We start from the raw sequence: 16,089 nt of genomic DNA, 5'->3' as shown, positions 1-16,089 counted from the left end.
ACACGCGTGTTCTGCACAGCACCAACACCGGGACTCTGCAGCACACCGCTGGGATGAAATGTTAATTTTACACATACTATTCAGAAATACAAAACATGCAAGCAAGTAGTGAATAATTATTTTGTCCAATCAGATACATTTCAGTAGAAGACATAGAAGAGTGAGTTTGTGCTTTTAATTTCCCTGATATTACATAACTAATCAACACTTATATCCAAGAAATTAGGTGCATACAACCAGTGTAGAGTCTGCTTGTTTTTCTCTTTAAGAAATGTATTAAACAAATCACCATCAACATTAGGAGTATTAAAAACACCTTCTTACATGCCGCCAATGAAATGTTAACATCTTGTACATAACAGCTCTGTAAAGCACAATTAGCTATTAAATCTAGTAGGGTTGTACTATTTACACAGACATATTTTATCACTATTTAGTTGGCCTACGTAAGTACATCCAAAACGTATACCTTGAATTCTTGCAGAGTGTACAATACACATACAGCTTATCCAGTCAGAAGACTGTGAGGACAGAGTGTGAAGAACACTCAGAGTCTTGGCGTCGATGACGAGGACGTCCCTGTACTCCCCGCAGCACAGCAGCCAGCCTTCCCCGGGCACGCGGGACGAGCAGTGGTAATACTGCGCGAGAGGAAAGCGTGGGCACGCACAGCTACACAAACGCACACTGTCACAATCGTGTCACTCTTGGAACCGTCACCAACATCTGCAGTAAAACACCACTGCAATGCGAGAGCACACACAACGCTGCCAGCGACACCAGCGTTTCACGTGCACTGATAGCGTCTTACAGGCACACAGCTTAGCGGTGCTTTGCACTGAAATCACTGTCTGCCCTGCCCAAACGTTCAGATTTGGGGCAGCAAAGTGTTAATTTACATTATCAATTGCTGAACGGTTGGGTCTGGTTTCTCCAAGAGACCTCATCGGAAGATTCACAATGAATCTCTCATTCTTTTTCAGGAAGAATTTCTGCCCCTTGAGATATTCTTCACGCTGGCACTACACGTCCTAGTGCTCAGAAGATCTCTTCTTTCTCAAGAATCGCATACAGAACACAAAAAGCAGACACAGAGCAAAGCACTAAGGAACAGAGACGGCAGACGTGCAGAGTGACTACGAAGATTTCTTTTTTGCTAAGCATTTCATACGTGTCAGGACATTTGCATTTGGGGTAATATCTGTCTCTAAGTTAATTGCTGTAAACGCATAAGCAGCCTCCTCAAATGGAATTTACAAGTAAATACTATTGCTAAAGTAGCAGATGAAAATATCAGTGAGACCAACAAAATTGTGCCACATTCACTACAAGTTCTCTGCACATTCTCTTTTGCTTGGATAATAATTGTTGGTCTATCAGTTAACTAACTGAACTCTGAAAACAAAAGCAGCATAAATAACTGGGAGTAGGATAAGTATCACCACAGGTGATATGAATGACCAGAGGCAGAAACGCTTAGCAGCAGGAACCACTAGTAATTACTGTTATTCTTAAATTAGGCTTGAACTGGAAGATTTGTACAGTTAGTCCTCTGAGAAAATCCCACACCGGTTCAGATCCACAAGCGGTGGAGAGTTGACCCTGGTGCTAAACTCCATTTCAACGGCAAATATTCAGTTTGCACTGCTTGACACCCGCCCTTTCTAGCTGAACCCGGGCTGGGCAGAAGGAACCTCCCAGACCAGACACGTTAGTACTTTAATTAAAGCCTGCATTAACTAAAAACAAAGCAACAATTTTCAGTGGTGATGTTATCAAAAACCAAGAGTGCACTACACCTGCTAGACAACAACATTCTGTCTATTCTCTCCCATGCCATCATTCCCCATGGACCACCACCGCTGCAACAGAACATCACAGCATCACAGCTCCCAGAGCCCAGACCAGTGTTAATGGACACCGCCTTCCAGACACCTGCAGCTGGCAAAGGATCAGCCTGATCTCATTAAGGAGTTCAGAAGAACATAAAAGCCTCAGTTCTTTTATTACAAGGAAGTAAAAAAAAAAAGGAAAAACAGCAGGTATAAAACTACTTATATTGCAACAGGCTTTTTTCTACTATTAAGTATATTACAGCTATACATTTAAAATTGTATGTTTCTGAAAAATAGCATGTTAATAAAGCAAAATTCCTCTTGTAATGAACAGAGATATTTCACGAAAAGTTGCTATACTTACGTAGATTGCTGTATGCCTATAGGGAAGCTTTGCGTTCTCAATGCACTGTCCACTAGTGACATTCCAAACACACATTTCCCTGCCAAAGACAACTCTGTATTATTCTCTGTCATTTCCACTCAATGGGCTGGAATAATTTCATGCCACCAAGTTTTTCTTTAGTGCTGTACTTAAGTGCAGCCTGGCCGTTTAGGTGGCTTTTTGTTACAGATTACTGGGTAAGAAAACGTTTGGTCATTAGCAGGGGATGACATGCAGTACCTGTTTCTTTTTGGGTTGGTAATTACACCCTGCTGCCTTGCAGCAAACCTGACTTTAAGGCCAACTCTGGTCTACAACAAATTGTAGGTATAGTGCCATTACAGCTCGTCAACACATCAGTGTAACTACCTGTCGCTGGCACTACATCCTCCTGGAACGATTCATCTGGGTGAACGCGCAGCGCGTTGGAGCAGCACGGCGCACCTGCGCCCGCTCACGGCGCAGCGCCGCAGCAACCGCGCTGGCCAGGTCAAACACTGACACCAGCAGGCTGCTCCCCAACCTGCACCGGCCCCGCAACGGGCGCCCAGCGCCTGGGACACGTCCAGATACAGCTAATTACCCTTAGCTTCAATGTTCCAGAAAGACACATCAGCCACTCTTCATCTAGACATCATTCAACATGCTACAGGACTGGAGTACAACAGGAACACAATCAAATTAAACGTTGTAATTGATGTTGTATAAGGTGTGTTTTCATAGCTCAACAACTGAATGTTAAACTTCAATGCTTTTAGATTTTATTTAACCAGCAAGCAATATTTCCACAGTTGAAACAATAACTTCATGATTTCGGAGATAATATTCTAAGACATTCTCTGCATGAGGGCTTAAAGAACACCTTGGGAAAAAAATACTTTATATCAGAAATGTTACTTAGTGATTTGCATTTTCATTTACACACTTTGACATTTTATGATAATCTAAAAATATTACTTGATTTATATTTTTCAGCTGATCAAGAGCAGTGAAATCTACACTGTGTATTGTAGCATCAGAGCTGATAGACCACGAGTCCCAAGTTCAAAAGAACGCTTACACTGTTTGTTAAACATGTCAAAGCAGAGCATTTCTCTTTGTTTATATCAGAACGACAATACAGTAACATCGCTAGGGCAGTAAAGATGATACATACGTGCAAACATGTACAAAAGAGTCCAGAATATAACTTCAGCTCCTGTGTGTTGTACTTAACTTACCGTGTGTACTAACACAGAGTGAACGATACCACATGCAGATAAACCCGTCCTGCTGTATATGCTGTATGCATGCACAGGACATCAGTCCGAACTTCGGAATCATTATGGATTAATTTCTAGATTTCCATATAAAAAGTACAGAAATGCTGCTCAATACTCGTCCTTCTGGGATAAGTCAGCTACACGATCACTTCAGAGATGCTGAAGTAGGATGGGGGAAAGTACCATGTTCCATACCATTTCCTCCACCCTCAGAACAAGGAGATGGAAGCTCGAAAATGGCAGAAGTGAACGATTCACAAGGCAGAAAATGCAGCTGGACAATCCCTGCATCTCCCGAAGGTGAGGCCTCCTGTCTGTAATGATCTCAATCCGTGTGGCCGCCCTCAGGGCTCAGCGATGGATGCTGTGCCCTTATGTAATACAGATGAGAAGTCAGCAGTGATTTGGTACCAGTGAGCGGCCGAAGGGGCCAGGAGGCTGCCCAGCGCCACGCGGACACGCTGCGAGCACGCCCGCTGAGCCCTCCGGAGGCAGGACCGGCAGGATGTGAACACCGCTCTGCATGGCACATCTATAGCAAAAACCTCATCTGTTTCCTAATGCTTTTCAGCCCATCTTTCTGGAAATACAGCATCTTTTCTCGCAGCATGATCTGTAAACAGCACTGCACTAACAGAAGTGCAGAACTGAGGAAAAACCAGCTCCACCTCTGAACCCCAGCAGAAATGTAGGAGGCCAGCACAAAACTACTTGTGTAGGCTCCTCACCCTCCTTCCCGCACATGACAACTGGAACTGTTTACACGGACTGTTCCAGCGGGGCAGTCTAACTTCCCAATATTAAGAAGCCTGAACTAGTCTGTTCAAGTCACCCCTGTCTTGTGTACTTGTGGTTCAGTGCGAGAATCAGACAGAGGTGCAGCTGCAAAGGGCAAACAGGCTCCTCAGTGAGGAAGCAGCAGCCTTGCGGTGCTGGAAGGTGCGGCTTGAAAAGGGCAATTGGCAGGAACTCCTCATGGCAAGAGGTTTTAACAGAGCTGTCCTGCGCATTTCAAAAGATGAAGCCAAAACAAGGAGAATATCTTTAAGACAAACTAAGGAAAGCCCCTAAGGAAGAAGCCAGCCCAAACTACTTTCAACAACTGGAATCTTGAACAGATGAGCTTCAGACCCCAGCTGAAACGATAAGCAAATATTCAGAGAGAAAACAACCTCTTGAATGGTAACGTAGCACAAATGCGAAAATTAGTTTGAGTCAATCGATGGGCCAAGTCCCAGCAAACACAGAGGAGAAAAGCTGCAAGGTGGGAGCCTCGGAAAGGATGCACTCCAAAACAGCACGGCAGACAAAACCAAGACGAGGAACACACGGGCCTTTTATTCAAAGGCAGCCTTTTCAGTGCTTCTGGACACGTTCACCGAGTAAGCGTAACCTGGATCAGAGCACATCAGCCCCTTGTGCTGATTCAGTTCTCAGGATTGAGCTCAGAAGGCACAGGAAAACAGCACCATGATACTAAAACGCTCCTGAGCCTGTTGATTGTCTCCACAGCCATGTGAGGGCCCTGGCAGACCCCCGAACGACTCGTTCTCCTCACTCCTAACCAGACACCCCGATGTGCCGAACCCCACGGCTGCCCCAGAGGTGAGCTCTTAGTGAGACTACCATATACAAGCAACACAGCCATGATCCAGGGTAACTGCTGTACTTTTCACATCATGGAAGAAATGGATTGAAAACATTCTGTCAAATGCTGAATCTGGCCGACACCTGCCATACATTTCATTATTTAAGAAATTAATAATTGAATATTCGGTTACCTACCCATTTTCAGTAGCACTTACTACATATGGCTGTTTCTCAAACTCTCTTGCTTTTGCCAAACAAGTTACAGAAGCAGTATGGCCAAAGAGCATTTCTTTAGAGGAGATCTAGGAGAACAACACAACGGTTTAACTTAAACATAACATTTTCTGTATAAACTAAGCAGATCTAAAAATTAGAGAATACTATTTGTAGATGTTATTAATGAGCAATTGTCAATCTGCTTCATATTTTATATTCTTCAGTTACCTTTCTGGAATGTACAAAGATGTAGACGGATTATGCAGTTTGCATAAAGTACAGACTTTGTATTCACTGCACTCTAAAAATTGCGCCTGGTGAAGAACTTACGGAGCAACGAATGCTCTGGAACAGGCCACGTGCGGGACCCCTCCGGCCGTCGCCCTACAGCACGGAGCAGGGCTGGCAGGACGGCGGGAACGGCGCAGGAACGCGCCGAGGCGCGTGTCACACCGCGTGTTGGAGCAACCCCCGGTCAGCCTCACTGCAGGCAAAGACCTTAGTGGGAAAAGGGGGCCCTACAGGAACACAAACTAAACTTTGGAGCTATGTTTGAGCACAAATAGGGCAGCCAAATCCAGCAAGAACAGAATCACAGCTCTAGGAATGCAGAGCAAAAAATTGGAACCACTTTCACTCTCTTCTATTCTATGAAAATAAATTGAAATAGTCAAAGCAATAGCAATAATAAGTCAGGAGGTTTGCAGCTTAGTTGTACAAAAACTACGTATTTCATCTTTCTTCTTCCATCTTTCTGTAAACTCTCCCATTGCTAACCCAGCAGACAGCTCCAGTTCTAGAAATAGATATTTTTTCCTTAAATGACGGCCAAAAATGATTTTTTTTAAAAAAAAAAGAAAATACTTTACAAGAGCAGAATCCTGACAGGTGTGTATGTTCACTTGCTGTCATTACTCACAGCACACCTTCAATTATAACCCACAGGTCATGATAATCTATGAAAAATTATCCTAAGTCTGTAAATTACTGGTTGCTCATATAGCCACTTCAACACTCTTTGTTTCATGATTTTCCTATAACAAATACCATACTATCTTTAAAATTTAATCTAAGTGCAAGTCTGGATAATGCCATTATTGATAATAAAAGCTGAAACTCCAATGTGTCTTTCTGGCAGACCGGCAACGCAGCGGACACGAACCTTTAATTCTGATGAAAGATCCCAGAGACACAGTTGTCCTTCTCGACTTCCTGTGACGAGGGTCTGCTGGTCGTCGGTGATCATAACGGCCGTGATGCTGTGCGCCGGGGCCGCGCGCCCCCACAGCGCCACGGCCTGCAGCGACGCCCTCATCGCCAGCACCTGGACACAGAACGGGTCAGTGACCGCGCTGACATGGAACAAGATCAACTACAGACACAAGGGGGCGATTTAATCAACATCTGAAAAGGGAATCTACAAAATACTGCTGCAAAAAAGTTGATGAGGCATTGAAACATTTTCTAGCTGCTGCTGACATCATACTAACGCTTTGATTAAGATCGCTATCCACTAACAGCTCAAACATACAGCACGACAGCGATGCGGCGCTATTTTAGATCTAGGCAGAATCAAACACGACCAGGGTTAGCAGGGACCAGCACCATCACAACGCTGGAATACCAGCACCCATCCTGCAGTGCCCCACACAACCCAGCTCAGCTCTGCTCTGCCCAGCTGTGGCGGGGGGGCAACACCTGCTTTTTGTCCTAACAGCAATGACAGCATTGAAGAGACAATTCAGAGCAGCTGCTTGCAGCCACTAAGCAAAACCCGCCTTCCAGGGAAGGTGTCCTGGAGAAAGGGGAGACAACCCAGCCTGGAGCACATCCTGAGCCAAGATTTCAAACGCAACAGGCGCCAGTGGCGAGGTCCTGAGCAGCGAGCTGGAGGGCCGGCCGCAGGAGCGCAGGCGGGCGCAGGGCAGCGGGCGCTGGGCAGCAGCTCACAGTGGTGAGGTCCTGAGCAGCGAGCTGGAGGGCCGGCTGCAGGAGCACAGGCGGGCGCTGGGCAGGAGGTGCAGCCGCAGCTCACAGTGGCGAGGTCCTGAGCAGCGAGCTGGAGGGCCGGGCGCAGGAGCGCAGGCGGGCGCAGGAGCGCAGGCGGGCGCAGGAGCGCAGGCGGGCGCAGGGCAGCTCAGCCGGAGGAACAACGCTGCCGCGACCTGCAGCGCGGCGCCCGGAGAACACCGAAACCACCGTGCGGCACAAGCAGCACCCAAGCAGCCTTTCAAACGGCGTTTAAAGAAACTGTAATATAAGCCATCACTAAACCCAGCATAGTAACAGCTGAAAGCACGGGCACAGACGAGAGGTATCTTAGTTCCTACTAATAAAAGCGTTACGTGACACAAAAGCGGAGGAATGGTCTTGATTCCTGACAAGGACAGGAGGTGAAAGGCTCATCTACCAAGAAAACAGGCTGAAAAGGCTGGTACGGCAGACCACCGAGGTCCCGCCATAACCGCAGCCAGAACAACGGCAGAGCAAGAGCAACGCAAGAGAACACCAACTGAGGTCAAGAGTTCCTTCGTCTCAATCACATCTGGCTACATTTTAAAGCTCTTTGTGGGCATATTACAAAATACTGGGACACGTTATTTATCTCAGCTTTAGAATTTGACTTTTCTAAAACTTCATTTGTCAGTCTCTACTCATATGAAGTATCATGCTTACTGGTGAACACCGAAGTCGTCTTATCTTCCAGTTTGTGCCCTGAAATGGAAGTTGTTCTAGCCAAACTCTAATGATACATTTTTAGGTATCAGCTAAGCAAAGAAAATCCACCATTTTCATAGGGCTTATAAAACCATGGCTGACAAGTTAACACTTGATAAACCAAATCGGGGGTCTTTTAAATGCCTTTTCCTGCATATCATGTAGTCATTTACACTTGTGCCATGGGAGTGTTCAATTAGCGTAAAACACCGTAAGGCAGCAGAATTCAGGTTTGTACTGCGCTGAATATGAAGTCATAAATTACATTTTCTTGTAAAAGCAGCACAGAATCAAGATCAATATTCCTGGCAGACCTGCTGCTGAGCAAGTGATGGCTAACAGAGAACTCGGACCACCAGCACAAGTTGGAACCCAGACAAACTGATAGAATTGCTAATATATACATGATCTATTTGCACACGCTTGTTTTAGATCTCCATGAGCATCATGAATTAATAAACAGCTACTACTACTACAGACAAAACGTTGGTTGCGTAAGAGAAGTAATTTAGACTGAAATATTACATGAACATTTTGTACTTTTTCTTTTGTACTATAACTGAAGCCTAAGAGAAATAAAAACCAGAAGGCATATGAACTTCTGTATTAATGTAAGTCCTTAACTGTTTTCCTCTTGCTTCTTGGTTAACCTTTCTTTTGGATTAAGATATTTTGGTGCACGAGTATTTTGTGTGAAAGTTTTGCTCCCAAGAATTCCATTTCCCCAGGAACGCTGCACGCTCACATGCGCACATCCACACCGTCCGACCACCAAAGCTCCAGCAAAGTTATTCAATGATGCTGATGGCACCTCAAGCAAACTTTTTTTAAATAAAATCAACAGATATTTATCAGACTGTTCCTTTAAAAACATAAAAAGTGTTTCCACAAAGTCAAATATTGCCCAAGGCACACCTGAACCGCAGTAGCTTATCAGCGCATGTGGAATTCCTCCAGCTCTGCCCACTCAAGCGCAGCTGATTCACAGTACCAACCCGTACTGCAACTTCAAATCCAGTTCCTCAGACCTCCTACCCATGTTCCCCGCTTACAGCCTAATAAGCGTATTTGTTCCTCCTGCCCTTACAATCACACTGCCAAAAACAACTCCCTCCTGAATGTAACCAGAACTCCCTGGTCTTAGTTAAAACCGCACCAGTTCATCCCACTACTAACTGGCCACATCACCGCCGTCCTCTCTAGTTCTACAAACGCTTTTCCTACCAGAACCACACCACGAACCTCTGCTAACATGGAAAATGCTCCCAATTTGCACAGCTTAACAACAGGCACACATCCTGAGCTGCATTTTCTCCACACAAAGCTACGATCCCAAAGGACGGTTTGGGAACACGCGGGTCGGGCTGAGCCGCGCGAGCCCCCGCGGTCAGCAGCGCGCCCCCTCGGTCCCGGCATTCCACGCAGAGGCTGCTCAAAAGCATAAGGACAACCTGAACCATATTAAACTATCACCTACCGTTATAAGAACCACGTTTCTTGATAACGAAAATAAATATTCTGATTTTTAAATTAATTCATAATTCACCCATTCTCACACACATGAAGGCCCTTAAAACTAGGAACTGAGCTTCCCAGAGACCTAATGGCAAACAGTTCACACAGTAAACCCAGGTGTGATGGAAACCTCTGTCTCATAGCTACAGCCCATAACAAAAGCTACCAAATAGGAATTTATAGATTATTTATAGAGGGAGAAAAGACTTCGTACAACAGAAGATCACTCTACAGGTAACAGCAAATCTGCCTTTTCTCGATTTACATTCGTACTTATTCCATTTCTCCTATGCATCCTAAATGATCAGTAAAACTTCAACTTTTTCAAGTGCAGTTAAATGTGTGGCAACTGATGCAGGCACAAAAAAGATGCACAAATTCACTTACAGTCCTGAAATGTTAAGAGATTAGCAGCAGTTAACTGTATTGGATTAAAAATACAAATATTGGGGGGGAAGGGAAGCTAACAAAAACCACCCAACACAGGATAGATGGCCAAAATTATTAAAAGCAATTATTAACAGTTTCATAAAAGCAGCGTGTGTCTCTTTAGTCCCGCAAAATCCTGCCCGTTCTTTGGCTTTATCTCACATGTCCTCTCTTGCCGCCTACATAAGAAAATAAAAGTTCTATCAATATTTTTTGTACTATTACTAAAAAGCTAATTGTTTCCTTTCTCAATTTACTTTATCATGTAAACAGAGCATTCTCCTGAAAGGTGTTGTATATTATCGCTGGTAATCAGCAAAGATATAACCTTTCCAGAACTAAACAATTCTATTCACCGACTGTCCACAAGAGACACCAAGTCCATCTGAGAGGCATAAATAATAAACACATTGCATTTATATAATACTTGATAAAAGTAATCTAAAGATACAGAAGTGACATAGTGCTGTCTTTGTAAGCCTGCAAACGTCCCGCATTGATGCTCACGATTGTACAAGAGAATTAATGACTGGCTCCTTTAGGATGCAGTCTGCTCTCTGTGGGTCCAGCAGCAAAACTAGTTTTATATTTCAAATATTTTAGTTAATATATCTAACCACATAACAGGCAACAAGTAAAATCCTCCAGCAACCAACATTTCTACTGTATGTCGCACTCCCTCACGCCTTAATATGTTCTGCCAGCACCCTCCGCATTGCGCGCCTTTCCCTCCGCTTCGCCTCTGCGGCGCCACGCCGGGATCCTGCCGGGATCCTGCCGGGATCCTGCCGGGATCACACGGGCCTTCCTTCCCTCGACCCCCGCCGGGCACCTCATCGGGCACCCCCATCGGGCACCCCCCGCCGGGCGGGGTCCCCTGAGCGGCACCGTCTCTCCCCGGGCGCGAATAAAGCACCTTTGCAGTCCAAGGGAGCAGGAGTCTGGGGCCAGGAATCAATACAACCCACTTTAACTAGCGAGAGCCACCTAGTAATACCTTGTTTGTATTTCTTGAACGAGTGACACAAGACACACTTATTTCATTCCACACAATAATTCACCACAATCAGAAGGAGCACAGTAAGGGCAACACCATCTCCCAGCTGCTGATTACATCAAAGGTTTGCAGCACAAATTCAATTTTATGATGTTAATCTCAGCCTGCCACTCAGAAATTTTCTCTGAGGGATATGATTTTTCTCTGGATTTCATTTTAAGAATGATTTTCTTCTTCTACAATCAATAAAGATACGTTTTCATCAAAAGACTCTATCTTGGCAGAATTCAATTGGCCATCTCAAAACCTTTTGGTGACACAATATTAATTAAAATAGTTTATGTTGCGCCTAAGCTGGAAAATGGGGCAGTGAAAACATCAACAACTCGGAACACTTGTGCATTACACACTGTCACAGGGTGCAGCAGAATAACCTTCACCTCCACATAAGCTGCTACATTATTTGAAGCTTGCTGGAAACGTGTCACAGGGTGCTCTTCTGCTAAATAGAAAAATTAACACTGCGTGCAAATTATAAATTCCCACTTTCTTTCACTGTCATTAAAGGCTTCAGCAACAACGGTTAAACAGCTCTTAGATTACTGACTATGTCAGACAACAATTACTGCATGTGAGCTAGCTACCTTGGCTTTAAATCACATACATCACGGATCTGTATACATACAAAGTTTACTTGAAAAAGAAGTACATTATACAAGTGTGTTTGGAGCCATACAAGATCTCTTTAAAGAAAAAACAACCACATTTGTTTTTACTGCCTGAAAAAATGATGTCTGAATGTTCTATGAGCTACAAGAAGAGCTATCTACAGGAAATGTTGCTTAAGCAGACACAGAACTGCGTAGATGTGGATTCCCTGCCACTTGTAAAGCCCCAAGCATTCCAACAGCATGGCTTATCCCTTCAGCGGAGGCACTCCTTCACATCGCCCTCGGGACATTCACCCATCAGTTCTTACAGGAAAGCATCAGATTCTGCAGAATGTAAATTTGCTGTCTACCAAATTGCACCTTAATGACCTAAAGACAGGTTTTAACCTTAGTTTTATATACGATAAGTTACACCCACCTTTACCGAAAAGAAGTCTTCCACGTAAAAAAGTGCTGATTCCTTATGCTAGTGAATAGACAGCCCCTACCTTTTCTTAATTATGAACTGTCTCTTGAGCAGAGACACATTTATGTCCTTTAGAGAGTCAATGATCCCAACATAATCCACATGAACCAAAGGGTCTGCTGAGGTGGTGTCAAATCCAAGCTTATGGCCTACATGACTTGGAAAGCATAGAGAGTAATGAACTTCTAGCCTGTGTCAAGACTTCCCATAGATACAAGGAAAAGTCACATGTAATCTACAAGAGCTTTGATCAACTTTCATGTTGATGAAATATCACAGATTCCATACAGAATTAGCCATAATTAAGCTACAGAATTAGTTGTTGTTTACGCTGCTTTAGGAGAAAAGATATAAGATCTGGTAAGGTCAGGACACATGAAACCTAAAAACAACAATGACAAGAACACCACCACAAAAATAAACAACCAAAACCCTTAACAAATGTCTCGCACTGGAGGGCAGTGAATGCACATCCAAGTTCTGTGTCCCGCATTTTGTCTTCCATAAGCGACCTTGAAATCATTTAAGATTAAAAAATAAAACCCAGAGAGGTGAGTTCGTGGCTCAGCTACACTGCGCTGCAGAACACTGAGATGTAAACAGCGCTGCAATCAGATGCTGGAAGTACAGCTACAACATGCCGTCAGCCTTCGGTTTTGGATAATGGTGTAATATTCGCTAGTCAGTGGTGTAATCAATTGCATCACAGAAAGATTTTTGAACTCTGACAAGAACTCCTCATTTTCCCATTTTGCTCTCTGAACACTCCAGTTACGGAACAGGCCTGTGTGCAGTGTTCTCATCACGGGGCGCGGGGCTGTTTAGTGTCAACAACCCAGGACAATTTATTATGTATACACAGTCAAATCTGCTTAAGCAAAGACACTGTTTATCATGAAGCAAAGTCCAAAACTGATTCAATGCATTGCAATGCATGGATTGCACATTTTGTTACAATAAACTTCTAATTTTAACACTGCAGGATTTTTAATGAGACAACCTGCTCTTGTCACACACCTACCCTACCAACCGGCACGACCTTTGGAGCAGAGCCAGCTCACCCGAACAGCCATTTTTGCAATGGGTTTTCCCAAAAGATCACAGTTCTGTACCAGCGGCATTACTGACATGCTAAAATCTCATTAAATATTAACAAACTACTACTGTTCCTAGCATTAACTAGAAAAGTAATTGCCATAGGAACATCATAAGGCTTTAAGTGAGCCATTAAGTTTCTAATCAAGCAAGTCTCAGAAAAAAAAGTTGCTAACCAAAACTGTTTTCCCGAGAAAACAGAACTGCTGTACAACAAACAAAGAAAGTCTCCTACTCTAAGGTGTTGCACCTACTCAATAAAGCATCACTAAAATAACACAACAGCATTTTCCCATTTAAATGAGCTGACATTTCGAACTCTGAAGTGCCCTCTCTCACATCACTGCTTTTCCCTAAGCAGACCAGCGAACGAGCATACTCTGCAGCACCACGGGATACACATTTGATTCACCAGATTATCTCGGAACCAGAAGTTTCAGACATCTAACATCAAAGTTGAAATACAATGAAGTTACACAGTTGATGCTAAACGTACAGGGGACCAAACAAAACGCCCAGAAGCTCGGATGAAATTCGCTCAGGACCAAACGCCACGCCAGCCGAAGGCCCAGCACCCAGTGCAGGAGCCGGGGAGAGCCAGCGCAGGAGCCGGGGAGAGCCAGCGCAGGAGCCGGGGAGAGCCAGCGCAGGAGCCGGGGACACCCAGCGCAGGAGCCGGGGAGAGCCAGCGCAGGAGCCGGGGACACCCAGCGCAGGAGCCGGGGACACCCAGCGCAGGAGCCGGGGACACCCAGCGCACCGCTCTGCTCGGCTCCGGCACAGCCGCGCCCGCCCTCGGCCGCGTTCCCGCGGCAGCAGCACAACCGCCGCCGTTGCAAACCACCCCGGCTGTGCCCCCGGGCACCAGCGCGGCCGGCGGCCCCGCCGCCCCGAGCCCGGCCCCGCTGCCGGGTGGGGAGGCCGGCAGCCGGCTGCAAGCGGGCAGGGGGAAGGAGAGGAGCCGGGCCCGGAGCGGGGCTGAGCAGGCGAGTCTGTGCACAGCCCCTTACCTGCGGCGGGAACGGCGGCAGCGGCGGGGGCGCCGGGGGCACGGCGGGGGTCACGGCCCGGGGCACGGCGGGCGGCAGCGGCGGGGGCACGGCGGGCGGCGCGGGTGCGGGCGCGGCGCGGCGCAGCGGGACGGGCTTTACTGCGGCGCGAGCAGCTGCAGCCGGCGCGCGGCCGCTCCTTTGGGCGCCAGCAGCGAAAGCGGCACGTGCCGGCGCCGGCTCGCGCTCCCCGGCGCCGCCCGCCGTCCCGGCAGCGCCCCCAGCCCCGGCGGCGCCTCCAGCCCCGGCGGCGCCCCCCAGCCCCGCGGCGCCCCCCAGCCCCGCGGCGCCCCCCAGTCCTGGCGGGCGCCCCCCAGCCCCGGCGGCGCCCCCCAGCCCCGCGGCGCCCCCCAGCCCCGGCGGCGCCCCCCAGCCCCGGCGGCGCCCCCCAGTCCCGGCGGCGCCCCCCAGCCCCGTGGCGCCCCCCAGCCCCGGCGGCGCCCCCCGCCCCGGCGGCGCCCGGGACAACGATCAACGCGGCAGCTGAGGGCAAAACAGCGAGGGAAACACGAGCCAAATACCGAGTACGTGGGGCTGAACTCGGGCGGCAGCCGCGCTCATCACCTGTCCACCCCGTGCGCTGACCCCCGCTGACCCGGGCGGGGCCGCTCCCCCCTCGGGCAGGACCAACAGCTGCGGACCAGCCCGCCCCCCAGGGACTGCCGCCTGCCCGCTGACTGGGCACAGGAGACTTCCAAGTGCCCGCCCCACTTTAACAGGGTAAAGAGAACATTCTCAGGGGCGGCAGCCGTGTGCAGCGGCCGCGGGTGCTGCTGCTGCTGCTCTCCGCAGGAGGGGCCGGGGCGGTGGGGCGGTGGCGCGGGCGGCGCGGTGCGGGCGGCGCGGTGCGGGCGGCGCGGTGCGGGCGGCGCGGCGCGGGCCGGCGTTCGCAGGCGCCACCAGGTGCTCCGGGGGCGGAGGCTGATCCGGCGCGGGTTTGGGGATCCGCAGCAGCTGCGGTGCCAGGGTTCGGGCAGCAAACCCGTGGGCTGGGCGCCCTGGGGTGAGCGGTCTGTGTTGTGGAGCGTGTGAGGGAAGGTGTGTATTGCAGGCCAGCTGAAGAGCACTGAAATACGGTATCTTAGGTGAAAACTTTTCTGGATTTGCTTCCGGGGATTTTGGTAGTAGTCATGTTGAAAGTAAAATGAGCTGATACAAGTCAACTTACTTAAAAAATCACGATGTTCTCAGAAAAGACGCTGTTAGGCTGCTGTCAAATCCCATACAGACCATAGCAGTAGTATGACAAGTAATTTGATTATTTTTATGATGTTCAGTGATTTGTTAAATGTAAAAACTTGAATATTTTTTAAACAAGTACAAATACAAACAGACATTAGGTGGAAAATATTGTGGCAAAGACAACCCCATACAGGAAGATAAGATTATGAAGATTAAGTATTTGTATGTAGTTCCCTGTTCTGTGGCACTGGTTCTTGGCAAGAACCTGCATTATGGGAAAAACAGCATGAACATGGACTTATCAACATACCTGCTATGGGATCAGCTGCATTTGCACATGAAGGCAAACAATAAGAATTACTTAGGCTCAAAATACTTTTTGTTAATAACTTGTGATGTTTGTAGAATATTCATGAATTGAAATCCATAATGAATTGTAGTACAAGCATATCACAAGTTGAAATGTCACACCTGGCAACTGGTAAGGAAAGGGAGAATGTGCCCCAAAAAGGTAAGTAAAACTGGTCACGCTCTTGAGCTCAACAGACACCGCCTCTTTATTTCGGAGAACACCGGATCTGCGCTGAGCTGTGGCTCTGCCGGGGAGGTGCGGGCAGCGCAGCCACAGCTGCTTCCCACAGCAGTTCGGGCTACGGCCACTAGGTGTCTCTAAATGTAA

The 16,089-nt window shown here is 47.3% G+C and overlaps 1 protein-coding gene across 1 annotated transcript in view; it reads right to left on the bottom strand.

Annotated features, from left to right (window-relative positions):
* Positions 1 to 6,603, bottom strand: part of WDR72 (WD repeat domain 72) — a gene marked incomplete at both ends in the record, with an annotated part of 42,934 nt that extends 36,331 nt beyond the window's left edge. The window contains 4 exons of the mRNA XM_080351193.1: positions 470 to 641; positions 2,665 to 2,743; positions 5,268 to 5,374; positions 6,451 to 6,603. Coding sequence (XP_080207319.1) covers positions 470 to 641; positions 2,665 to 2,743; positions 5,268 to 5,374; positions 6,451 to 6,603 — 511 coding nt within the window. The remainder of the gene's footprint in view (positions 1 to 469; positions 642 to 2,664; positions 2,744 to 5,267; positions 5,375 to 6,450) is intronic.
* Positions 6,604 to 16,089: the final 9,486 nt, after the last annotated feature.

The sequence above is a fragment of the Nesoenas mayeri genome (assembly GCF_963082525.1).
Source record: "Nesoenas mayeri genome assembly, chromosome: 11".
NCBI lineage: Eukaryota > Metazoa > Chordata > Aves > Columbiformes > Columbidae > Nesoenas > Nesoenas mayeri.
The sequence above is the reverse complement of the archived record's forward strand: the minus strand, read 5'-3'. Positions and strand labels throughout refer to the sequence as shown.